We start from the raw sequence: 26,191 nt of genomic DNA, 5'->3' as shown, positions 1-26,191 counted from the left end.
TCCCCATGTACACTCCCCGCTATCACTGACTCTACCCACCCATTCACTCCCTTCCTCATCCCCATGTACACTCTCCCCTATCACTGACTCTACCCACCCATTTAATCCCCTCCCACACCCCCATGTACACTCTCCCGTATCACTGACTCTACCCACCCATTTAATCCCCTCCCACATCCCCATGTACACTCTCCCTATCACTGACTCTACCCACCCATTTAATCCCCTCCCACATCCCCACGTACACTTCTCCCCTCAATTACTGCTTCTTTCCAGAGAGAAGGCTTCATGTCTCACTCCAGAGACTGAAGTATGTAACCTCGGCTGACTTTTCACTGCTGTAGCAAGAGGGCGTTTCAATGGCAGAGTTGCCATTCCTCAGACAAGCCATTAAACTGAGATCTCTGTTCCGAGTTCAGCTGGCGCTTGACTGATGCTAGGCACTGTTGTAAGAGCTGGGAGAGCCCTGGGGTGGACGGGACAAACGACGCCCCCCACAACTGAAACATCAGGGAACACAATAAACTCGGTATTGTCCTGTGCACGTCAATTGTGGAGTTTTCCTACAGAACAGTGGGCACTGTACTGAGAAAAGAAAAGCAGTCCAACTACTGTAAACCGCGTGGGAACGTGCCAAAAACAAGAGGGGCCGGGCGTTCCAATGCAAGTTCCCCGCGTCCTTCCTCTGAACCATGTGGGGACACGCGGACACGCTCACCCACAATTCAAGTTAATCATTTTAAATCGAACGCGGACCTTTGGTGGGATTCAGGGAGGGGCAAATGTGCTCCCCCATACACCTCAGCACAGGCAGCATCATTCAAACTCCCCAACCCTTACAGACACAGGAGGAGGAGGAGGAGCTGGGCACCAGGCTCACCTTAATGGAGATGACAAAGTGACCACCCACTTTGAGAAAATGGTGTGCGTTGAGTGCCACAATCCTGCACTGGTCTGGCTGTGCCACGTCAGCAAAAATCACATCCACCATTCCTGTGGAAAAAGCAGAAGACATGAGTACAAGGGTGGGGGTGGGTGGGTAACTGGGAGCAGCTGTGGGCAGCACATACTGGCATCGAATATTAATAGGAACTGCTAGTGGTCTCCTCCAAGGTTAGGAGGGTTTCCCCCACCATGGTCTCCGCTCGGTAACAGGCTCCTCTTGTACCCATCATCATCTGGGTCCTTAGTGTGCATGAGGACCAATAGCACAGGTTGTCTGAGGACGAGCTGCTGGCTCCTCCACCTGAGGGCAGGCTGCTCGCTCCTCTCTGAGGACAGGGGGCAGTGCTCTGACACATGGAGAGAAGTGAAGCGGAGCCTGCCAATTTGGTCTTTGCACTGAGCTAGGGTAGAATTTTACATCACAGAAACAGGCCATTCGGGGAGCCAGTGGTGTAGTGGTAATATCACTGGACCAGTAATCCCGAGGGCCCAGCTAATGCTCTGGGGACATGGGTTCAAATCCCACCACAAAGCTAGTCAGTGATGGAGACCATGACAACTATCATCGATTGTCAGAAAATCCCATCTGGTTCACCTTTAGGGAAGGAAATCAGCCATCCTTACCCGGTCTGGCCTACAGCAATGTGGTTGATTCTTGACTGCCCTCTGGCTATTTCACTCAGTTTAAGAGCAATTAGGGTTAGGCTACGAACGCTGGTCTGCTCACATCCCACGTACGAATATAAAAGAAAGAATCTGCTCCGTGCTGGTGTTCCTGCCCCACACCAGCCTCCTCCCACCCCCCCTCTCCATCTCACCCCATCCCCATACCCTTCTATTCCTCTCTCCCCCTCACGTGTTTATCCAGCTTCCCCCTTAAACACATCGACGCTATTCACCTCGACCGCTCCCCGTGGGAGCGAGTCCCACATACTCCCCCACTCCCTGGGTAAAGAGGTTTCTCCTGAATTCCCCCATTGGGTTTATTAGTGACGATCTCATATCGATGGCTCCTATATGGACTGTTGCAAATACAATGTACCTGACGCCTTATTGACAGAGGGGGCCAGGGCTCCACTGGAAGCCAGCTTCAAGAGGTGAAGCAGTTTGTCCCACACCCACCCCCAGCACGCCCCACTCCACTCCCCCAGCACGCCCCAGCACGCCCCGCTCCACTCCCCCAGCACGCCCCACTCCACTCCCCCAGCACGCCCCAGCACGCCCCGCTCCACTCCCCCAGCACGCCCCGCTCCACTCCCCCAGCACGCCCCACTCCACTCCCCCAGCACGCCCCACTCCACTCCCCCAGCACGCCCCACTCCACTCCCCCAGCACGCCCCACTCCACTCCCCCAGCACGCCCCACTCCACTCCCCCAGCACGCCCCACTCCACTCCCCCAGCACGCCCCACTCCACTCCCCCAGCACGCCCCACTCCACTCCCCCAGCACGCCCCGCTCCACTCCCCCACCCCCCCCAGCACGCCCAGCTCCACTCCCCCAGCACGCCCCACTCCACTCCCCCAGCACGCCCCAGCACGCCCCACTCCACTCCCCCAGCACGCCCCAGCACGCCCCACTCCACTCCCCCAGCACGCCCCACTCCACTCCCCCAGCACGCCCCACTCCACTCCCCCAGCACGCCCCAGCACGCCCCAGCACGCCCCACTCCACTCCCCCAGCACGCCCCACTCCACTCCCCCAGCACGCCCCAGCACGCCCCACTCCACTCCCCCAGCACGCCCCAGCACGCCCCACTCCACTCCCCCAGCACGCCCCACTCCACTCCCCCAGCACGCCCCACTCCACTCCCCCAGCACGCCCCACTCCACTCCCCCAGCACGCCCCACTCCACTCCCCCAGCACGCCCCACTCCACTCCCCCAGCACGCCCCACTCCACTCCCCCAGCACGCCCCACTCCACTCCCCCAGCACGCCCCAGCACGCCCCGCTCCACTCCCCCAGCACGCCCCACTCCACTCCCCCAGCACGCCCCACTCCACTCCCCCAGCACGCCCCACTCCACTCCCCCAGCACGCCCCACTCCACTCCCCCAGCACGCCCCACTCCACTCCCCCAGCACGCCCCACTCCACTCCCCCAGCACGCCCCACTCCACTCCCCCAGCACGCCCCACTCCACTCCCCCAGCACGCCCCACTCCACTCCCCCAGCACGCCCCACTCTCACTCCCCCAGCACGCCCCACTCCACTCCCCCAGCACGCCCCACTCCACTCCCCCCAGCACGCCCCACTCCACTCCCCCAGCACGCCCCACTCCACTCCCCCAGCACGCCCCGCTCCACTCCCCCAGCACGCCCCACTCCACTCCCCCAGCACGCCCCACTCCACTCCCCCAGCACGCCCCGCTCCACTCCCCCAGCACGCCCCACTCCACTCCCCCAGCACGCCCCACTCCACTCCCCCAGCACGCCCCACTCCACTCCCCCAGCACGCCCCCTCCACTCCCCAGCACGCCCCACTCCACTCCCCCAGCACGCCCCACTCCACTCCCCAGCACACGCCCCACTCCACTCCCCCAGCACGCCCCACTCCACTCCCCCAGCACGCCCCACTCCACTCCCCAGCACGCCCCACTCCACTCCCCCAGCACGCCCCACTCCACTCCCCCAGCACGCCCCCACCCCCCCAGCACGCCCCGCTCCACTCCCCCAGCACGCCCCGCTCCACTCCCCCAGCAACGCCCCGCTCCACTCCCCCAGCACGCCCCACTCCACTCCCCCAGCACGCCCCAGCACGCCCCACTCCACTCCCCCAGCACGCCCCACTCCACTCCCCCAGCACGCCCCCCTCCACTCCCCCAGCACGCCCCACTCCACTCCCCCAGCACGCCCCACTCCACTCCCCCAGCACGCCCCAGCTCCACTCCCCCAGCACGCCCCACTCCACTCCCCCAGCACGCCCCACTCCACTCCCCAGCACGCCCCACTCCACTCCCCCAGCACGCCCCACTCCACTCCCCCAGCACGCCCACTCCACTCCCCCAGCACGCCCCCAGCACGCCCCACTCCACTCCCCCAGCACGCCCCACTCCACTCCCCCAGCACGCCCCAGGCACGCCCCAGCACGCCCCACTCCACTCCCCCAGCACGCCCCGCTCCCACTCCCCCAGCACGCCCCACTCCACTCCCCCAGCACGCCCCACTCCACTCCCCCAGCACGCCCCACTCCACTCCCCCAGCACGCCCCACTCCACTCCCCCAGCACGCCCCAGCACGCCCCAGCACGCCCCACTCCACTCCCCCAGCACGCCCCACTCCACTCCCCCAGCACGCCCCACTCCACTCCCCCAGCACGCCCCACTCCACTCCCCCAGCACGCCCCACTCCACTCCCCCAGCACGCCCCACTCCACTCCCCCAGCAACGCCCCACTCCACTCCCCCAGCACGCCCCACTCCACTCCCCCAGCACGCCCCACTCCACTCCCCCAGCACGCCCCACTCCACTCCCCCAGCACGCCCCACTCCACTCCCCCAGCACGCCCCACTCCACTCCCCCAGCACGCCCCAGCACGCCCCGCTCCACTCCCCCAGCACGCCCCAGCACGCCCCACTCCACTCCCCCAGCACGCCCCACTCCACTCCCCCAGCACGCCCCACTCCACTCCCCCAGCACGCCCCACTCCACTCCCCCAGCACGCCCCAGCACGCCCCGCTCCACTCCCCCAGCACGCCCCAGCACGCCCCACTCCACTCCCCCAGCACGCCCCAGCACGCCCCACTCCACTCCCCCAGCACGCCCCGCTCCACTCCCCCAGCACGCCCCACTCCACTCCCCCAGCACGCCCCGCTCCACTCCCCCAGCACGCCCCACTCCACTCCCCCAGCACGCCCCACTCCACTCCCCCAGCACGCCCCACTCCACTCCCCAGCACGCCCCAGCACGCCCCACTCCACTCCCCCAGCACGCCCCACTCCACTCCCCAGCACGCCCCACTCCCCCAGCACGCCCCACTCCCCAGCACGCCCCACTCCACTCCCCCAGCACGCCCCGCTCCACTCCCCCAGCACGCCCCACTCCACTCCCCAGCACGCCCCACTCCACTCCCCCAGCACGCCCCACTCCACTCCCCCAGCACGCCCCACTCCACTCCCCCAGCACGCCCCACTCCACTCCCCCAGCACGCCTCACTCCACTCCCCCAGCACGCCTCACTCCACTCCCCCAGCACGCCTCACTCCACTCCCCCAGCACGCCCCAGCACGCCCCACTCCACTCCCCCAGCACGCCCCAGCACGCCCCACTCCACTCCCCCAGCACGCCCCAGCACGCCCCACTCCACTCCCCCAGCACGCCCCAGCACGCCCCACTCCACTCCCCCAGCACGCCCCACTCCCCCAGCCCCCCCAGCACGCCCCCACTCCCCCAGCACGCCCCAGCACGCCCCAGCACGCCCCACTCCACTCCCCCAGCACGCCCCAGCACGCCCCACTCCACTCCCCCAGCACGCCCCGCTCCACTCCCCCAGCACGCCCCAGCACGCCCCACTCCACTCCCCCAGCACGCCCCAGCACGCCCCACTCCACTCCCCCAGCACGCCCCAGCACGCCCCACTCCACTCCCCCAGCACGCCCCAGCACGCCCCACTCCACTCCCCCAGCACGCCCCAGCACGCCCCACTCCACTCCCCCAGCACGCCCCGCTCCACTCCCCCAGCACGCCCCAGCACGCCCCACTCCACTCCCCCAGCACGCCCCAGCACGCCCCACTCCACTCCCCAGCACGCCCCAGCACGCCCCACTCCACTCCCCCAGCACCCCCAGCACGCCCCACTCCACTCCCCCAGCACGCCCCAGCACGCCCCGCTCCACTCCCCCCAGCACGCCCCACTCACTCCCACAGCACGCCCCAGCACGCCCCACTCCACTCCCCCAGCACGCCCCACTCCACTCCCCCCAGCACGCCCCGCTCCACTCCCCCAGCACGCCCCAGCACGCCCCACTCCACTCCCCCAGCACGCCCCACTCCACTCCCCAGCACGCCCCACTCCACTCCCCCATCACGCCCCACTCACTCCCCCAGCACGCCCCACTCCACTCCCCCAGCACGCCCCACTCCACTCCCCCAGCACGCCCCACTCCACTCCCCCAGCACGCCCCACTCCACTCCCCCAGCACGCCCCACTCCACTCCCCCAGCACGCCCCAGCACGCCCCACTCCACTCCCCCAGCACGCCCCCACCTCCACTCCCCCAGCACGCCCCACTCCACTCCCCCAGCACGCCCCACTCCACTCCCCCAGCACGCCCCACCCCCCCCAGCACGCCCCGCTCCACTCCCCCAGCACGCCCCACTCCACTCCCCCAGCACGCCCCCACTCCACTCCCCCCAGCACGCCCCAGCACGCCCACTCCCACTCCCCCAGCACGCCCCACTCCACTCCCCCAGCACGCCCACTCCACTCCCCCAGCACGCCCCACTCCACTCCCCCAGCACGCCCCACTCCACTCCCCCAGCACGCCCCACTCCACTCCCCCAGCACGCCCACTCCACTCCCCCAGCACGCCCCAGCACGCCCCCACTCCACTCCCCCAGCACGCCCCACTCCACTCCCCCAGCACGCCCCACTCCACTCCCCCAGCACGCCCACCCACTCCACTCCCCCACGAACGCCCCACTCCACTCCCCCAGCACGCCCCAGCACGCCCCACTCCACTCCCCCAGCACGCCCCGCTCCACTCCCCCAGCACGCCCCGCTCCACTCCCCCAGCACGCCCCACTCCACTCCCCCAGCACGCCCCACTCCACTCCCCCAGCACGCCCCACTCCACTCCCCCAGCACGCCCCACTCCACCCCCAGCACGCCCCAGCACGCCCTCAGCACGCCCCACTCCACTCCCCCAGCACGCCCCACTCCACTCCCCCAGCACGCCCCACTCCACTCCCCCAGCACGCCCCACTCCACTCCCCCAGCACGCCCCACTCCACTCCCCCAGCACGCCCCACTCCACTCCCCCAGCACGCCCCACTCCACTCCCCCAGCACGCCCCACTCCACTCCCCCAGCACGGCCCCACTCCACTCCCCCAGCACTGCCCACTCCACTCCCCCAGCACGCCCCACTCCACTCCCCCAGCACGCCCACTCCACTCCCCCAGCACGCCCCACTCCACTCCCCTGCACGCCCCAGCACGCCCCGCTCCACTCCCCCAGCACGCCCCAGCACGCCCCACTCCACTCCCCCAGCACGCCCCGCTCCACTCCCCCAGCACGCCCCAGCACGCCCCACTCCACTCCCCCAGCACGCCCCAGCACGCCCCACTCTCCACTCCCCCAGCACCCCCGCTCCACTCCCCCAGCACGCCCCACTCCACTCCCCCAGCACGCCCCAGCACGCCCCACTCCACTCCCCCAGCACGCCCCAGCTCCACTCCCCAGCACGCCCCACTCCACTCCCCCAGCACGCCCCACTCCACTCCCCCAGCACGCCCCACTCCCACTCCCCAGCAGCACCCCCAGCACGCCCCACTCCACTCCCCCAGCACGCCCCCACCACTCCCCCAGCACGCCCCGCTCCCCTCCCCCAGCACGCCCACCTCCACTCCCCAGCACGCCCCACTCGACCCGCTCCACCTCCCCCAGCACGCCCCACTCCACGCCCCCAGCACGCCCCAGCACGCCCCACTCCACTCCCCCAGCACGCCCCGCTCCACTCCCCCAGCACGCCCCACTCCACTCCCCCAGCACGCCCCACTCCACTCCCCCAGCACGCCCGCGCCCACTCCCCCCAGCACGCCCCGCTCCACTCCCCCAGCACGCCCCACTCCACTCCCCCAGCACGCCCCACTCCACTCCCCCAGCACGCCCCACTCCACTCCCCCAGCACGCCCCACTCACGCCCCACTCGCCACTCACTCCCAGCACGCCCCACTCCACTCCCCCCAGCACGCCCCACTCCACTCCCCCAGCACGCCCCACTCCACTCCCCCAGCACGCCCCACTCCACTCCCCCAGCACGCCCCACTCCACTCCCCCAGCACGCCCCACTCCACTCCCCCAGCACGCCCCACTCCACTCCCCCAGCACGCCCCACTCCACTCCCCCAGCACGCCCCAGCACGCCCCACTCCACTCCCCCAGCACGCCCCACTCCACTCCCCCAGCACGCCCCACTCCCCCAGCACGCCCCACTCCACTCCCCCAGCACGCCCCGCTCCACTCCCCCAGCACGCCCCACTCCACTCCCCCAGCACGCCCCACTCCACTCCCCCAGCACGCCCCAGCACGCCCCAGGCACGCCCCACTCCACTCCCCCCAGCACGCCCCACTCCACTCCCCCAGCACGCCTCACTCCACTCCCCCAGCACGCCCCAGCACGCCCCACTCCACTCCCCAGCACGCCCCAGCACGCCCCACTCCACTCCCCCAGCACGCCCCAGCACGCCCCACTCCACTCCCCCAGCTCGCCCCAGCACGCCCCACTCCACTCCCCCAGCACGCCCCACTCCCCCAGCCCCCCCAGCACGCCCCACTCCCCAGCCCCCCCAGCACGCCCCAGCACGCCCCACTCCACTCCCCCAGCACGCCCCAGCACGCCCCACTCCACTCCCCCAGCACGCCCCGCTCCACTCCCCCAGCACGCCCCAGCACGCCCCACCCACTCCCCCAGCACGCCCCAGCACGCCCCACCTCGCCCCAGCGGCCCCACTCCACTCCCAGCACGCCCAGCACGCCCCACCCACTCCCCCCCCAGCACGCCCCAGCACGCCCCACTCCACTCCCCAGCAGCCCCGCTCCACTCCCCCAGCAAGCCCCAGCACGCCCCACTCCACTCCCCCAGCACGCCCCAGCACGCCCCTCTCCACTCCCCCAGCACGCCCCAGCACGCCCACTCCACTCCCCCAGCACGCCCCAGCACGCCCACTCCACTCCCCCAGCACGCCCCAGCACGCCCCACTCCACTCCCCAGCACGCCCCAGCACGCCCCGCTCCACTCCCCCAGCACGCCCCAGCACGCCCCGCTCCACTCCCCCAGCACGCCCCAGCACGCCCCAGCACGCCCCACTCCACTCCCCCAGCACGCCCCACTCCACTCCCCCAGCACGCCCCACTCCACTCCCCCAGCACGCCCCACTCCACTCCCCCAGCACGCCCACTCCACTCCCCCAGCACGCCCCAGCACGCCCCCCTCCACTCCCCCAGCACGCCCCTGCACGCCCCACTCCACTCCCCCTGCACGCCCCAGCTCGCCCCCAGCCACTCCCCCAGCACGCCCCAGCACGCCCCACTCCACTCCCCCAGCACGCCCCACTCCACTCCCCCAGCACGCCCCGCTCCACTCCCCCAGCACGCCCGCTCCACTCCCCAGCACGCCCCACTCCACTCCCCCAGCACGCCCCACTCCACTCCCCCAGCACGCCCCACTCCACTCCCCCAGCACGCCCCACTCCACTCCCCCAGCACGCCCCACTCCACTCCCCCAGCACGCCCCCACTCCACCCCCCAGCACGCCCCCAGCACGCCCCGCTCCACTCCCCCAGCACGCCCCACTCCACTCCCCCAGCACGCCCACTCCACTCCCCCAGCAGCCCCCTCACCTCCCCCAGCACGCCCACTCCACTCCCAGCCGCCCCACTCACTCCCCAGCACGCCCCTCACTCCCCACTCCCGCCAGCTCGCCCCACTCCACTCCCCCAGCACGCCCCACTCCACTCCCCCAGCACGCCCCCAGCACGCCCCGCCACTCCCCACAGCCACTCCCCCAGCACGCCCCACTCCACTCCCCCAGCACGCCCCACTCCACTCCCCCAGCACGCCCCACTCACTCCCCAGCCGCAGGCACGCCCCAAGCACGCCCCACTCCTCTCCCCCAGCACGCCCCACTCCACTCCCCCAGCACGCCCCCTCACTCCCCCAGCACGCCCCACTCCACCCCCCAGCACGCCCCACTCCACTCCCCCAGCACGCCCCCCCACTCCACTCCCCCAGCACAGCCACCACTCCACTCCCCAGCAACGCCCCAACTCCACTCCCCCAGCACGCCCCACTCCACTCCCCCAGCACGCCCCCCACTCCCACTCCCCCATGGCACGCCCCACTCCACTCCCCCAGCACGGCCCCTCTCCACTCCCCCAGCACGCCCCACTCCACTCCCCCAGCAACGCCCCATCCCTCCCCCAGCACGCCCCACTCCACTCCCCCCAGCACGCCCCAGCACGCCCCACTCCACTCCCCCCAGCACGCCCCACTCCACTCCCCCAGCACGCCCCACTCCACTCCACCAGCACGCCCCACTCCACTCCCCCAGCACGCCCCACTCCACTCCCCCAGCACGCCCCACTCACTCCCCCAGCACGCCCCACTCACTCCCCCAGCACGTCCCCACTCCACTCCCCAGGCACGCCCCACTCCACTCCCCCAGGCACGCCCCACTCCACTCCCCCCAGCACGCCCCACACCACTCCCCCAGCACGCCCCACTCCACTCCCCAGCACGCCCCACTCCACTCCCCCAGCACGCCCCACTCCACTCCCCCAGCACGCCCCACTCCACTCCCCCAGCACGCCCCAGCACGCCCCACTCCACTCCCCAGCACGCCCCACTCCACTCCCCCAGCACGCCCCACTCCACTCCCCCAGCACGCCCCAGCACGCCCCACTCCACTCCCCAGCACGCCCCAGCACGCCCCACTCCACTCCCCCAGCACGCCCAGCACACCCCGCTCCACTCCCCCAGCACGCCCCACTCCACTCCCCCAGCACGCCCCCACTCCACTCCCCCAGCACGCCCCACTCCACTCCCCCAGCACGCCCCAGCACGCCCCAGCCACGCCCCACTCCCCAGCACGCCCAGCACGCCCCACTCCCCCAGCACGCCCCAGCACGCCCCACTCCCCCAGGCACGCCCCACTTCCACTCCCCCAGCACGCCCCCGCTCCACTCCCCCAGCACGCCCCGCTCCACTCCCCAGCACGCCCCACTCCACTCCCCCCAGCACGCCCCGCTCCACTCCCCCAGCACGCCCCAGCACGCCCCACTCCACTCCCCCAGCACGCCCCACTCCACTCCCCCAGCACGCCCCACTCCACTCCCCCAGCACGCCCCACTCCACTCCCCAGCACGCCCCACTCACTCCCCCAGCACGCCCCACTCCACTCCCCCAGCACGCCCCGCATCCACTCCCCAGCACGCCCCACTCCACTCCCCCAGCACGCCCCACTCCACTCCCCCAGCACGCCCCAGCACGCCCCACTCCCCCAGCACGCCCCACTCCACTCCCCCAGCACGCCCCACTCCACTCCCCCAGCACGCCCCAGCACGCCCCGCTCCACTCCCCCAGCACGCCCCGCTCCACTCCCCCAGCACGCCCCACTCCCCCAGCACGCCCCGCTCCACTCCCCCAGCACGCCCCACTCCACTCCCCCAGCACGCCCCAACTCCCCAGCACGCCCCCACTCCCCCAGCACGCCCCACTCCACTCCCCCAGCACGCCCCGCTCCACTCCCCCAGCACGCCCCACTCCCCCAGCACGCCCCACTCCACTCCCCCCAGCACGCCCCAGCACGCCCCCACTCCACTCCCCCAGCACGCCCCACTCCACTCCCCCAGCACGCCCCAGCACGCCCCACTCCACTCCCCCAGCACGCCCCACTCCACTCCCCCAGCACGCCCCCACTCCACTCCCCCAGCACGCCCCAGCACGCCCCACTCCACTCCCCCAGCACGCCCCAGCACGCCCCACTCCACTCCCCAGCACGCCCCAGCACGCCCCACTCCACTCCCCCAGCACGCCCCCACTCCACTCCCCAGCACGCCCCACTCCACTCCCCCAGCACGCCCCAGCACGCCCCCACTCCACTCCCCCAGCACGCCCCCACTCCACTCCCCCAGCACGCCCCCACTCCACTCCCCCAGCACGCCCCACTCCACTCCCCCAGCACGCCCCACTCCACTCCCCCAGCACGCCCCAGCACGCCCCACTCCACTCCCCAGCACGCCCCACTCCACTCCCCCAGCACGCCCCACTCCACTCCCCCAGCACGCCCCACTCCACTCCCCCAGCACGCCCCACTCCACTCCCCCAGCACGCCCCACTCCACTCCCCCAGCACGCCCCAGCACGCCCCACTCCACTCCCCCAGCACGCCCCGCTCCACTCCCCCAGCACGCCCCGCTCCACTCCCCCAGCACGCCCCGCTCCACTCCCCCAGCACGCCCCGCTCCACTCCCCCAGCACGCCCCAGCACGCCCCACTCCCCCAGCACGCCCCACTCCACTCCCCCAGCACGCCCCACTCCACTCGCCCAGCACGCCCCAGCACGCCCCGCTCCACTCCCCCAGCACGCCCCAGCACGCCCCACTCCACTCCCCCAGCACGCCCCACTCCACTCCCCCAGCACGCCCCAGCACGCCCCGCTCCACTCCCCCAGCACGCCCCACTCCACTCCCCCAGCACGCCCCAGCACGCCCCAGCACGCCCCACTCCACTCCCCCAGCACGCCCCAGCACGCCCCACTCCACTCCCCCAGCACGCCCCACTCCACTCCCCCAGCACGCCCCACTCCACTCCCCCAGCACGCCCCACTCCACTCCCCCAGCACGCCCCACTCCACTCCCCCAGCACGCCCCACTCCACTCCCCCAGCACGCCCCACTCCACTCCCCCAGCACGCCCCCACTCCACTCCCCAGCACGCCCCACTCCACTCCCCCAGCACGCCCCACTCCACTCCCCCAGCACGCCCCACTCCACTCCCCCAGCACGCCCCGCTCCACTCCCCCAGCACGCCCCACTCCACTCCCCCAGCACGCCCCAGCACGCCCCACTCCACTCCCCCAGCACGCCCCACTCCACTCCCCCAGCACGCCCCACTCCACTCCCCCAGCACGCCCCACTCCACTCCCCCAGCACGCCCCACTCCACTCCCCCAGCACGCCCCACTCCACTCCCCCAGCACGCCCCAGCACGCCCCACTCCACTCCCCCAGCACGCCCCACTCCACTCCCCCAGCACGCCCCAGCACGCCCCGCTCCACTCCCCCAGCACGCCCCACTCCACTCCCCCAGCACGCCCCAGCACGCCCCGCTCCACTCCCCCAGCACGCCCCGCTCCACTCCCCCAGCACGCCCCACTCCACTCCCCCAGCACGCCCCACTCCACTCCCCCAGCACGCCCCACTCCACTCCCCCAGCACGCCCCGCTCCACTCCCCCAGCACGCCCCGCTCCACTCCCCCAGCACGCCCCGCTCCACTCCCCCAGCACGCCCCACTCCACTCCCCCAGCACGCCCCACTCCACTCCCCCAGCACGCCCCACTCCACTCCCCCAGCACGCCCCACTCCACTCCCCCAGCACGCCCCACTCCACTCCCCCAGCACGCCCCACTCCACTCCCCCAGCACGCCCCACTCCACTCCCCCAGCACGCCCCACTCCACTCCCCCAGCACGCCCCACTCCACTCCCCCAGCACGCCCCACTCCACTCCCCCAGCACGCCCCACTCCACTCCCCCAGCACGCCCCAGCACGCCCCACTCCCCCAGCACGCCCCACTCCACTCCCCCAGCACGCCCCAGCACGCCCCACTCCACTCCCCCAGCACGCCCCAGCACGCCCCACTCCACTCCCCCAGCACGCCCCACTCCACTCCCCCAGCACGCCCCACTCCACTCCCCCAGCACGCCCCAGCACGCCCCAGCACGCCCCACTCCCCCAGCACGCCCCAGCACGCCCCACTCCCCCAGCACGCCCCAGCACGCCCCACTCCCCCAGCACGCCCCAGCACGCCCCACTCCCCCAGCACGCCCCGCTCCACTTCCCCCAGCACGCCCCGCTCCACTCCCCCAGCACGCCCCAGCACGCCCCACTCCACTCCCCCAGCACGCCCCGCTCCACTCCCCCAGCACGCCCCGCTCCACTCCCCCCAGCACGCCCCACTCCACTCCCCCAGCACGCCCCACTCCACTCCCCCAGCACGCCCCACTCCACTCCCCCAGCACGCCCCACTCCCACTCCCCCAGCACGCCCCAGCACGCCCCACTCACTCCCCCAGCACGCCCCACTCCCCACTCCCCAGCACGCCCCACTCCACTCCCCCAGCACGCCCCACTCCACTCCCCCCAGCACGCCCCAGCACGCCCCGCTCCACTCCCCAGCACGCCCCGCTCCACTCCCCCAGCACGCCCCACTCCCCCAGCACGCCCCACTCCACTCCCCCAGCACGCCCCAGCACGCCCCACTCCCCCAGCACGCCCCGCTCCACTCCCCCAGCACGCCCCACTCCCCCAGCACGCCCCGCTCCACTCCCCCAGCACGCCCCACTCCACTCCCCCAGCACGCCCCACTCCCCCAGCACGCCCCACTCCCCCAGCACGCCCCACTCCACTCCCCCAGCACGCCCCGCTCCACTCCCCCAGCACGCCCCACTCCCCCAGCACGCCCCACTCCACTCCCCCAGCACGCCCCACTCCACTCCCCCAGCACGCCCCACTCCACTCCCCCAGCACGCCCCACTCCACTCCCCCAGCACGCCCCACTCCACTCCCCCAGCACGCCCCCACTCCACTCCCCCAGCACGCCCCAGCACGCCCCACTCCACTCCCCCAGCACGCCCCACTCCACTCCCCCAGCACGGCCCCACTCCCCTCCCCCAGCACGCCCCACTCCACTCCCCCAGCACGCCCCACTCCACTCCCCCAGCACGCCCCAGCACGCCCCACTCCACTCCCCCAGCACGCCCCACTCCACTCCCCCAGCACGCCCCACTCCACTCCCCCAGCACGCCCCAGCACGCCCCACTCCACTCCCCCAGCACGCCCCAGCACGCCCCACTCCCCCAGCACGCCCCAGCACGCCCCACTCCCCCAGCACGCCCCAGCACGCCCCACTCCCCCAGCACGCCCCACTCCACTCCCCCAGCACGCCCCGCTCCACTCCCCCAGCACGCCCCAGCACGCCCCACTCCACTCCCCCAGCACGCCCCACTCCACTCCCCCAGCACGCCCCACTCCACTCCCCCAGCACGCCCCACTCCACTCCCCCAGCACGCCCCACTCCACTCCCCCAGCACGCCCCACTCCACTCCCCCAGCACGCCCCACTCCACTCCCCCAGCACGCCCCACTCCACTCCCCCAGCACGCCCCAGCACGCCCCACTCCCCCAGCACGCCCCGCTCCACTCCCCCAGCACGCCCCGCTCCACTCCCCCAGCACGCCCCACTCCACTCCCCCAGCACGCCCCACTCCACTCCCCCAGCACGCCCCACTCCACTCCCCCAGCACGCCCCACTCCACTCCCCCAGCACGCCCCAGCACGCCCCACTCACTCCCCCAGCACGCCCCACTCCACTCCCCCAGCACGCCCCACTCCACTCCCCCAGCACGCCCCCACTCCACTCCCCCCAGCACGCCCCACTCCACTCCCCCAGCACGCCCCACTCCACTCCCCCAGCACGCCCCCACTCCACTCCCCCAGCACGCCCCACTCCACTCCCCCAGCACGCCCCACTCCACTCCCCCAGCACGCCCCAGCACGCCCCACTCCACTCCCCCAGCACGCCCCACTCCACTCCCCCAGCACGCCCCACTCCACTCCCCCAGCACGCCCCACTCCACTCCCCAGCACGCCCCACTCCACTCCCCCAGCACGCCCCAGCACGCCCCAGCACGCCCCACTCCCCCAGCACGCCCCACTCCACTCCCCCAGCACGCCCCAGCACGCCCCGCTCCATTCCCCCAGCACTGTCCCATTTCCGCCCCCCCAAACACTGTCCCATTTCCGCCCCCCCAAACACTGTCCCATTTCCGCCCCCCCAAACACTGTCCCATTTCCACCCCCCCAAACACTGTCCCATTTCCGACCCCCCAAACACTGTCCCATTCCCCACCCCCATCACTGTTCCATTCGACCTCCAAGCAACACCCACCGCAGCCCCAGCTTACCCAGGAGCATGCGGTATTTGTGTGGGTGTCTGGCATCCTCAATGATGGGGATGATGTTTGTCCGTTTCTTGGCCACGTTGATGAGGTCGCGGCCTGACCGGTGAGAGAACTCAACCGCATAAACCAAGCCCTCCTGTTGTGGAAAAGAGAGACAGAGATCAGGCTCTGAAAACCCCTCAACATCAGACCCCAAAATCTCACGCTCACGCCCCCCCCAACACCACCCCCCACCCCCGCAACAACCCTTCCTCCTACTGGATCCCTAACCCTGCACCACCCCCTCCCCCCAAAAACACTGCGATGGTCCACGTGCGAGACCCCTCCCAACCTTAGCCCGACTCATGCAGCACGCGGTTCAAGGTCAAATCTGCTCACTCACGGGTCCCACAATATCCGACACATGAGAGACGGTGGTGCCCGACGCTGCTCCCAGATACAGCACTTTGGCTCCTGGTTTGATGTGAATCTGGTCGATGCCGCCAAGGATCGCAGCCGCAAGTTTCGACCGGAAAGGGTTCCAAGCTCTGTACTCAATCTTCACCTCTGCCTCCTGAAAAAAATAAAGAAACACCACCGGCAGTCAATTCCACACAGAAAACCAAACGTACCCAGCTGGCCGGGGAAACACCGTCACCCGAATTCTCTCTCCGTGTCGGCAGCCTCCGACACTGCTGGAGCCCGGGCAGAGGAATGGCACCAGCACCATCTTCCCAGCTGTACCATCGAGATTAACCACTGTCTCCCTCACTGCTCTCCCCACCTCGGTGCCCCTGTTAACCATTGTCCCCTACCCCCACAACCCATTCATTTGTTAGTCATTCCCCCCGCCCCCCCTCCTCCTCCTCTCCCCACTGGAAATCAGCAGAGGAAGAGGCACATACACCAGCTCAGATCAGTTTCAGACTCCACTGGGAGCTAAGGCAAGGGCTACTTCTTAGGAATTACCCACCTTTCTTCCACCACACCCACAGGACGTGGATACTCTCCCCCCCCTCCCGCCAGATCTTTAATGAATCTTCCCCTCGGCAGTGTTGTTCCAACAATTCACACCTCCTCTGGCCCCATCTTTTGATCCCATGACCAACCCTCTTTTTGGTCTGCACCATCATCCAATTGGTCACTCAATCTCCCATGCCCTCCACCCAATGCCAGACCCTCCCTTGTGTTGTTTTCCCACCTCCCCTCCCTCCATACTCAACTATTAAGTTGTGAAAATCTCTCTCAATGAAAAGTCATCAAACCAAAATGTTAACTCTGTTTCTCTCTCCACAGATGCTGCCAGACCTGCTGAGCTTTTCCAGCATTTTCTGTGTCTACTTCAGATTTAGAAATGATAATCTGGGATAAAATTGTCACTTGGATCAATGTGGATTAATTAAGGAAAGCCAGCACAACGTTTTTCTTTTAAAAATAAGGGTAAATTGTGTTTAAAGAATTTGATTTTTTGTTGACGAGGTAACGGAGAGGGTTTGATGAGGTGAATGCGGCTGATGTGGTACACATGGATTTCCAAAAGACATTTGATTGAAGTGCCACATAACAGGCTTGTCAGCAAAGCTGAAGCCTAAGTAATAAAAGGGGACAGTAGCAACACGGGTACAAAGCTGACCGAGTGACTGGACACAAAGTCACGGTCAATGATTGCTTTTCAGACTGGAGGAAGGTTTATATTGGGGTTCCCCAGGGGTTGGGACCAGGACTGCTGCTTTTCTTGATGTCTATTGATGTTCTAGACTTGGGGGCACAGGGCACAATGTCAAAATTTACAGATGACACAAACTTTGGAAGCATTGTGAACTGTGAGGAGGATAGTGCAGAACTTCAAGAGCACATGAACAGGCTGGTGGGAAGGATGTACACAGGGCAGATGAAATTTAACACAGAGAAATGAGAAGTGATTCATTTGGTAGGAAGGACGCGGAGACACAATATAGAGGGTGCAATTGTAAAGAGGGTGCAGGAGCAGAGGGACCTGGGGGTACATGTGCATATATTATTGAAGGTGGCAGGACAGGTTGAGAGAGCGGTTAATGAGGCAAACAGTATCCTGGGCTTTATTAATAGGGGCGTAGAGTACAAGAGCAAAGGAGGCCTGTGTGAAACACTGGGTCAGCACCAACTGGAGTATTGTGTCCAGTTCTGGGCTCTGCACTTTAGGAAGGATGTGAAGGCTTTGGAAAGAGTGCGGAAAAGATTCACGAGAATGGTCCAGGGATGAGGGACTTCAGTTCCGGGGATAGTTTGGGGAAGCTGGGACTGTTCTCCTTGGAGAAGAGAAGGTTGAGAGGAGATTTGATCGAGGCGTTCAAAATCATGAGGGATCTGGACAGATTCGATTGGGAGAAACTGTCCCCATTGGGGGGAAGGATGGAGAACCAGAGGGACACGGGTTTAAGGGTGATTGGTAGAAGCAGCAACAGCGACACGAGGAGAAACTCATTCACGCAGCGAGCGGTTAGGATCCGGAATGTTCCGCCCGAGAGTGTGGGGGAGGCTGATTCAATCGAGGGTTTCGAGAGGGAGTTGGATTATTATCTGAAAACAAAAACATTGAGAGGGCTATGGGGAAAGGACATCAGCCGAGTTGCTCTTGCAGAGAGCTGGCATTGAGACGATGGGCCGAATGGTGTCCTTCTGAACCGTAACCATTCCAGCATTCTGCTTCTGCCGTCTGTATCGTGTCTAGACAGTCAAACCCACTTTGGCACGGGGTCAGCTCATGCACAGAACAATAAAGGGAGTCTCACCTCCACGCCAATCCTCTTCTCCCCATACACAGACTCTCCTGGAACCATGTTCTTTGTCACCAGAGCATCTTCCTTGCCGCGGCATATGAAGACCCCTGAGCGGAGAGGACAGCAGTCAGTCATGGGTCAGAGCACGCGGATCCCAACCCACCCCTTCACCCCCTCAGGATGCCCCTCTGCCGCCGACGAGGTGCCTGCTTCAGCTGCAGTCTCGCCCGTAACGTAGCAACCGATCCACGCACAGCAAGATCACACAAACACTGACGTGATTCCCTGCCAGATATCAGGGCCACTGCTCCCACTCCCTCCACTGGTATTGGTTCTGTTGTAACCATTCATACCTCCGCTGGATCCATCTTCTGTCCCTTCACCTTCAGTACTGAATCAACCCCCTACCCCCACAACATTTCCTTCACTCTGGTGTACCCCGTGAAAACTTCTTACATCTCTTTAACGTTTCCCAACACATTAACCCTGTTCCTCCCTCCGCAGATGCTGCCGGACCTGCTGGGTATTTCCAGCACTTTCTGCTTCTATTTCACATTTCCAGCACCCTCTGCGTTTTACTCAACGCGATAACGGTCACGGCTGGTGGAGTTCTGGTCACCCACCTTCGTGTCTGTGCGGCTCCACAGTCACCTTCGCTCCACCCCGGAATCCTCCTCTTCCTCCACGACCTCCTCTCCCACCGCCCCGACCTCGGCCTCCTCCTCCTCCTCCACGACCGCCAGGGGACCTGAAACCGCCACCTATCAGCGACGAGGAATCGGACTCAGTCAAGAAAGTCCAAACCAACAACTTACTTACAATCCCAAGACCCTTCGAAAGAGCGATGATCAAAGAGGTCGATCTTTAAGGAGTGCCTTAAGGGGGTTTGGGCGGGAACTGCCAAGACCTCCGACAGTCAATGCTCAAGGGAGGTCAGAACCGGAGGAATGCGGAGGATCTCAGGAGAGTTGCTCGGGCCGGAGGTGGTTCCACAGACAGGGAGCTGGTGAGACGAGGCCATGCAGGGATTTGGAAACGAGGGCGAGAATTCTTAGAATGGAGGCGTTGCCGGACAGGTGGTCAGCACAGGCTGGCGGGTAATACGCGGCTGACGGGTGAACAGGACTCGGTGCGTGTTAGGATACGGCGAGTATAAATTTCCCCCAGTTTTGGATGAAGTGAAGATGACAGAGGGCGGAAGATGGGAAGCAAACGCCGGCCAGGAAAGCATCAAAAATAAGAGAGTCTGGAAGTAACAAGGAGACAGATGAGGGTGCCTCTGACTGCAGGGTGCTCCCTCCCCACCCCAGCACCACACCTCCAACTGCGCGGTGCTCCCCCCCAGTACTGATTGAAAAAGCAAACAGGATAAAGAACACAAGAAACAGGAGTAGGAGTAGACCATTCGGCCCATCAAACCTGCCCCACCATTCAATATGATCATGGCTGATCTTGAGCTTCAACTCCATTTACCCGCCTGCTCCCCATATCCCTTAGTTCCACGAGACACCAAAAATCTGTCCATCCCGGCCTTAAACGTACTCAACCATGGAGCATCCACAACCCTCTGGGGTGGAGAACTCCAAAGATTCACAACCCTTTGTGTGAAGAAATTTCTCCTCATCTCAGTCCCAAATGATCAGCTCCTTATCCTGAGACTGTGCCCCCGTGTTTTAGACTCCCCGACCAGTGGAAACAATCTCTCAGCGTCTACCCCATCAAAGCCCTTCAGAATCTTGTAGGTTTCAATGAGATCATCTCTGACTCTTCCAAATTCCAGAGAATATAGACCCAATTTACTCAGCCTCTCATCACAGGAGAACCCGCTCATCCCAGGGACCAGTCTAGTGAACCTTCGCTGTTCCACCTCCAATGTAAGAATATCCTTTCTTAAATGTGGAGACCAAAACTGCACACGGTATTCCAATGTGGTCTCACCAAACCCATGTACAACTGCAGCAAGATTTCTTTATTCTTGTCCTCCAATCCCCTGCAATAAAGACCAACAAGCCAATTGCATTTGTAACTGCTTGCTGTACCTGCATGCTAACTTGGAGTTCCTTGTACCAAGTCTCTTTGAACCTCAACACTTACAAGTTTCACATCTTAATATTCTGCTTTTCTATTCTTATCAAAGTGAATAACCTCACACTTCCCCACATTATACTCCATCTACCACCTCGTTGCCCACTCACCACTCAATCTATTTATATCTCTCTGCAGCCCATGTCCTCCTCACAGCTTACCTACCTTTGTATTGTCAGCAAACTTAAATACGTGACTCTCCATTAATACAACAGGATTTCCCATTCATAAAACCATGCTGACTTGCTCTAATCACACTCCGCTTTACTAAATGCACTGTCAAGACTTCCTTCATAATAGATTCCAGCGTTTTTCCAATGACCAATGCTAGGCTAACTGGCCTGCAGTTCCCTGTTTTTTCTCCTCCTTTCTGGAAAAGGGTGTAACGTTTGCCAGCTTCCAATCTGACGGGACAGTTCCCGAATCTAAAGAATTTTGGAAAATCACAGCCAGCACATCCACTATCTCTACAGCGATCTCTTTTAGTACCCGAGGGTGTAGGTCATCAGGTCCTGAGAATTAGTCGAATTTTAGTCCCATAGGTTTCACCAATACTTCTTCCCTGCCGATATTAATCACCATCTTATCCTCACTCTTTTTAGCCCCTAGGTTACCGTCTATTTCTGGTATGAAACTTGTGGCTTCGATTGTGAAGACAAAAATATGCGTTCGATGCCTCTGCCATTTCCTCATTCCCCACGATATTTTCTCCTCACTGATTCTAAGGGACCAACTTTTACTTTAGCTACTCTCTTCCATTTTGTATACTTATAAAAACTCTTACAATCTGCTTTCATATTTATGACTAGTTTACTCTCATTCTATTTGTTACATTTTGGCAGGAAGAACATGGACAGACAATACAAAATAAGGGGTGAAATTTTGAAGGGGGTGCAGGAGCAGAAAGACCTGGGTGTACATGTGCATAGATCATTGATGGTGGCAGGACAGGTGGAGAGAGCAGTTAATGAAGTATATAGTATCCTGGGCTTTATTAATAGGGGCACAGAGTACAAGAGCAGGGAGGTTATGCTGAATTTATATAAGACACTTGTTAGACCTTAGACCTCAGCTGGAGTATTGTGTACAGTTCTGGGTGCCACATTATAGGAAGGATGTGAACACATTGGAAAGAGCACAGAAGAGGTTTACAAGAATGGTCCCAGGGATGAGAAACTTCAGCTATGAGGATAGATTGGAAAGGCTGGGACTGTTCTCCTTGGAGAGAAGAAGGCTGAGAGGAGACTTGATAGAGATGCTCAAAATCATGAGGGGGCTGGACAGAGTAGATAGGGAGAAGCTGTTCCCGCTCGTAAAAGGATCGAGAATGAAAGGGGCACAGATTTAAAGTGATTTGCAAAAGGAGTAAATGCGAGGTGAGAAAAATCTTTTTCACACAGCGAGTGGTTGGGGTCTGGAATACACGGCCTGGAAGTGTGGTGGAGGCAGGTTCAATCGAGGCATTCAAGAGGGCAGTGGATGACTATTTGTATAGAAACAACGTGCAGGGGTACAGGGAAAAGGCAGGGCAATGGCACGAGGTCATAATACTCATTTGGAGAGCCGGTGCAGAAACAATGGGCTGAACGGCCTCGTTCTGTGCTGTTAAAATTGAGGTTTTTTTCCCCACTTTCTAAAATCAACCTATTGCTGGACACCCCCAATCCTCAATCTCAGTACCAGTGTATTTTGTTTGCAACATTATAAGTCTCTTTTAATCTAATACTATCCTTAACTTCGAGTAAGCCACGGATGGGTCTTTCTTGCTGAGTTTTTGTTTTTCAATGGAATGTATTTTTGTTGAACCTTTTGAATTGTTTCTTTAAATATTTCCCACTATTCATTTACCTCCATATCTTTCAGTCTACTTATCCAACGAACACTAACCCGCTCTCCCCTCATACCTATGTAATTGGCTTTAAGACTCTTGTTTCTGATTGGAGTATGTCACTTTCAAACGGAACATGGAATTCAATATGGTATTATGATCACTATTTCCAACTTGATCCTTTACCATGACATTGCTAGTTAACCCTACTTCATCACACCATACCAGATCCAAGTTGATTAGCTTTATCCCTAGTCAGTTCCACAATGCATTGCTCCAAGAAACGATCATTAAAACATTCCACAAATTCATCTTCCAGACCACTCTTGCCAATTTGACTGTCCCAGTCTATAAGAAGATTAAAGTCCCCCACAATTACTGCACCGTCTTTGGACAGAGCATTAAACAAGAAATTATTGGAACCTGTAACAATGATACAACTACTGTTAGGGGGGGGGGGGCCTAGAAACTACTCCCGCCAGTGTCTTCTGACTCTCGCTATTCCTAATCTCCACCCATACTGATTCTACTTCATGATCTTCAGAGACCAGATCCTCACTCACTCATGTCCTTAGGTCATCCTTTACTATCAGCGCTACATCTCCTTCTGCAATTCTGTCTGTCTTCCCAAGGGTAAAAGCAGGCAGGTTTTGCTGAACGTTTACACATCATTCATCAGATCCCAGGCTGGAGGATTGTGCCCACACACTTTGGGAAGGAAGTCAGGGCCTTGGAGAGGGTGCGGAGGAGATTTTACTGGGATGGTCCCAGGGATGAGGGACTTCAGTTCACGTGGAGAGACTAGAAGAGCTTGGGTTGTTCTCCTTAGAGCAGAGGGAGTTAAGGGGGAGATTTACAGAAGAAATAGGAGCGGGAACAGGCCATGAGGCCCCTCAAGCCTGCCCGGCCATTCAATAAGGTCATGGTTTATCTGCCCCAGGCCTCAACTCTCTTTCTGGCCAGCTCCTCATAGCCCTCAACTCCCCGATATTTCAAAAATCCATCCACCTCTTTAAATACTTTCAGTGATCTAGCCTCCACAACTCTCTGGGGTAGAGAATTCCAGACATTCACTGCCATCTAAGAAGAAATTACTTCACATTTCAGTTTTAAATGAGTGTCCCCTCATTCTGTAACTATGTCCCCTAGTTCGAGATTGCCCCACTAGTGGAAACATCTTCTCAACATCTACCCTGTCAAGCCCCCTCAGAATCTTGTACGTTTCAATAAGATCACCCCTCATTCTTCTAAACTCTAATGAATAAAGGCCTGACCTGTTTAGCTGTTCTTGATAAGTCAAGCCCTTCACCCCAGGAATCAGCCTAATGAATCTCTTTTGCACTGTCTGCAATGCCAGTATGTCCTTTCTTAAATACAGGGACCCAAACTGTACTCGATACTCCAGGTGCAGCCTCACCAACACCCTGTACAGTTGTATCAAGACTTCTCTATTCTTAACCTCCAACCCCCTAGCAATACAGGCCAAAATTCAATTTGCCCTCTTAATTAGTAGCTGCACCTACATGCTAACTTTTTGTGTTTCATACACGAGAACACCCAGATCCCTCTGCGCTGCACTTCTTTGGAGTCTCTCTCCATTTAAATAAGTCTGCTGTTTGATTCTTCTTAACAAAAAGCATGCCCTCACACTTTGCTACGTTAAACTCCATCTGCCAAGTTTTTGCCCACTCACTCAACCTGTCTATACTCCCTTGCAGATTCCTTCTGCCCTCATCACAACAACCTCTCCCACCTATTTATCCATCATCAGCAAATTTGGATACATTACACTCTGCCCCCTCCTCCAAGTCATTAACATAGATAGTAAATAATTGCTCCTTGCGGCACTCCACTAGTTACCAACCTGAAAAAGACCCATTAGTCCCGACTCTCTGTCTTGTGTGTGTTAACCAATCCTCGATCCATGCTAATACATTACCCCCAATACCATGAGCTTCTATCTTGTGCAATAACCTTTTATGTGGCACCTTATCGAATGCCTTCTGGAAATCCAAATACGCTACATCTACCGGTTCCCCTTTATCAACTCTGCTTGTTATATCCTCAAAGAACTCTAGCAAATTTGTCAAACATGATTTCCCTTTCACAAAACCATGCTGACTCTGTTTGACTGTGTTAAGCTTTTCTAAATGTCCTGCTATTTCTTCCTTAATAATGGACTCTAGCATTTTCCCAACGTCAGATGTTAGGCTGACTGGCCTATAATTTCCTGCTTTTTGTCTCCACCCCTCCCTTCTTGAACAGGGGTGCCACATATTAGCGGTTTTCCAATCCACTGGGACGCTCCCAGAATCCAGCGATTTCTGGAATATTTCCACCAACGCCTCCACGATCTCTGCAGCCACTTCCTTTAAAACCCTTGGATGCAGACCTATCAGGTCCTGGTGACTTCTCTGCCTTTAGCCTCACTAGTTTGCCAAATACTTTATCCCTTGTGATAGAGACTGTTACAAGATCTTTCCTTCCAGATATAAAAACAAAAAAACTGCGGATGCAGAAATCCAAAACAAAAACAGAATTACCTGGAAAAACTCAGCAGGTCTGGCAGCATCGGCGGAGAAGAAAAGAGTTGACGTTTCGAGTCCTCATGACCCTTCGACAGGGTCATGAGGACTCGAAACGTCAACTCTTTTCTTCTCCGCCGATGCTGCCAGACCTGCTGATCTTTCCTCCCATTAGCTCCTGGCTTATCTGATAAATTTGGGATGCTTACTGTGTCCTCCACCATGAAGAGCAATGTAAAATATTGGTTTAAATTATTTGCCATTTCCCTGTTCCCCATTATCAATTCTCCAGTCGCATCCTCCAAGGGTCCCATACTCACTTTAGCCACTCTCTTTTAATTGAAGCTTCAACATCAGGATGGGGGTTTGGATAGAGTCAATGAGGAGAAAGTGTTTCCAGTGGCAGGAGGGTCGGTAACCAGAGGGACACAGACTGGAGAGAATCGGGGAAAAGGACCAGATTTTTTTTTTTTGACCCAGCGAGTTGTTGTGATCTGGAAGGCGCTGCCTGAAAGGGCGGTGGAAGCAGATTCAATAGGAACTTTCAAAAACAGGGGGGGAATTGGAGAAATACTCGAAGGGGAAAAATTTGCAGAGCTACGGGGGTAAGAGTTGGGATTAATTAAATAGACCTTTCAAAGAGCCAGCACAGGTATGAAGGGCTGAATGGCCTCATTCTCTGCCCTAAGATTCCTTAACATGTCTCTGGAATGTTACACACACAGAGGCACAGCTGACAAAACACAGTTACAACGGCAGAACATACCTCGACCTCCTCCTCCTCCTCTCCCTCCTCGGTCCCCGAAGCCTCCTCGTCCTCCGAAACCTCCCCTTCCCCCGCGTCCTCCGAAGCCTCCTCGTCCTCCGAAGCCTCCGCGTCCTCCACGGTCCCCGAACCCGCCCCTTCCACCACCGTCACCACGCGGACTAAACCCTGCAAAACAAAGCAAAAAGAGGGTGAGTAAATGTACAGGGCTGCCGAGGTGGGGGAAGCAGTTTGTCAGCACCATTCCAAATCACAGGACATGCCAAAGACCTTCATGGTCAACGAGGCGCTCATATTGGACTTGTTATCATTGCTGTAACACAGGAAATGCAGCTGCCAATTTCGGCACAGCAAGCTCCCACAAACATCGAGACAACAACACTTCTTCTAAAGGGCCGTAGTGCAATTTTTTCCAACC

General features: G+C 62.4%; 1 protein-coding gene across 1 annotated transcript in view; it reads right to left on the bottom strand.

The window, feature by feature from the left end:
* The window catches only part of fbl (fibrillarin), a 54,075-nt gene that overhangs the window by 12,598 nt on the left and 15,286 nt on the right, over positions 1-26,191 (bottom strand). Inside the window, exons 2-7 of the mRNA XM_041181144.1 lie at positions 25,774-25,941; positions 19,193-19,330; positions 18,582-18,676; positions 16,214-16,384; positions 15,835-15,967; positions 881-993 (exon numbers count right to left, since the gene is read on the bottom strand). Of these exons, the coding sequence (XP_041037078.1) occupies positions 881-993; positions 15,835-15,967; positions 16,214-16,384; positions 18,582-18,676; positions 19,193-19,330; positions 25,774-25,941 (818 nt within the window). The remainder of the gene's footprint in view (positions 1-880; positions 994-15,834; positions 15,968-16,213; positions 16,385-18,581; positions 18,677-19,192; positions 19,331-25,773; positions 25,942-26,191) is intronic.

Source organism: Carcharodon carcharias (assembly GCF_017639515.1).
Source record: "Carcharodon carcharias isolate sCarCar2 chromosome 29 unlocalized genomic scaffold, sCarCar2.pri SUPER_29_unloc_2, whole genome shotgun sequence".
NCBI classification, from domain to species: domain Eukaryota; kingdom Metazoa; phylum Chordata; class Chondrichthyes; order Lamniformes; family Lamnidae; genus Carcharodon; species Carcharodon carcharias.
The sequence above is the reverse complement of the archived record's forward strand: the minus strand, read 5'-3'. Positions and strand labels throughout refer to the sequence as shown.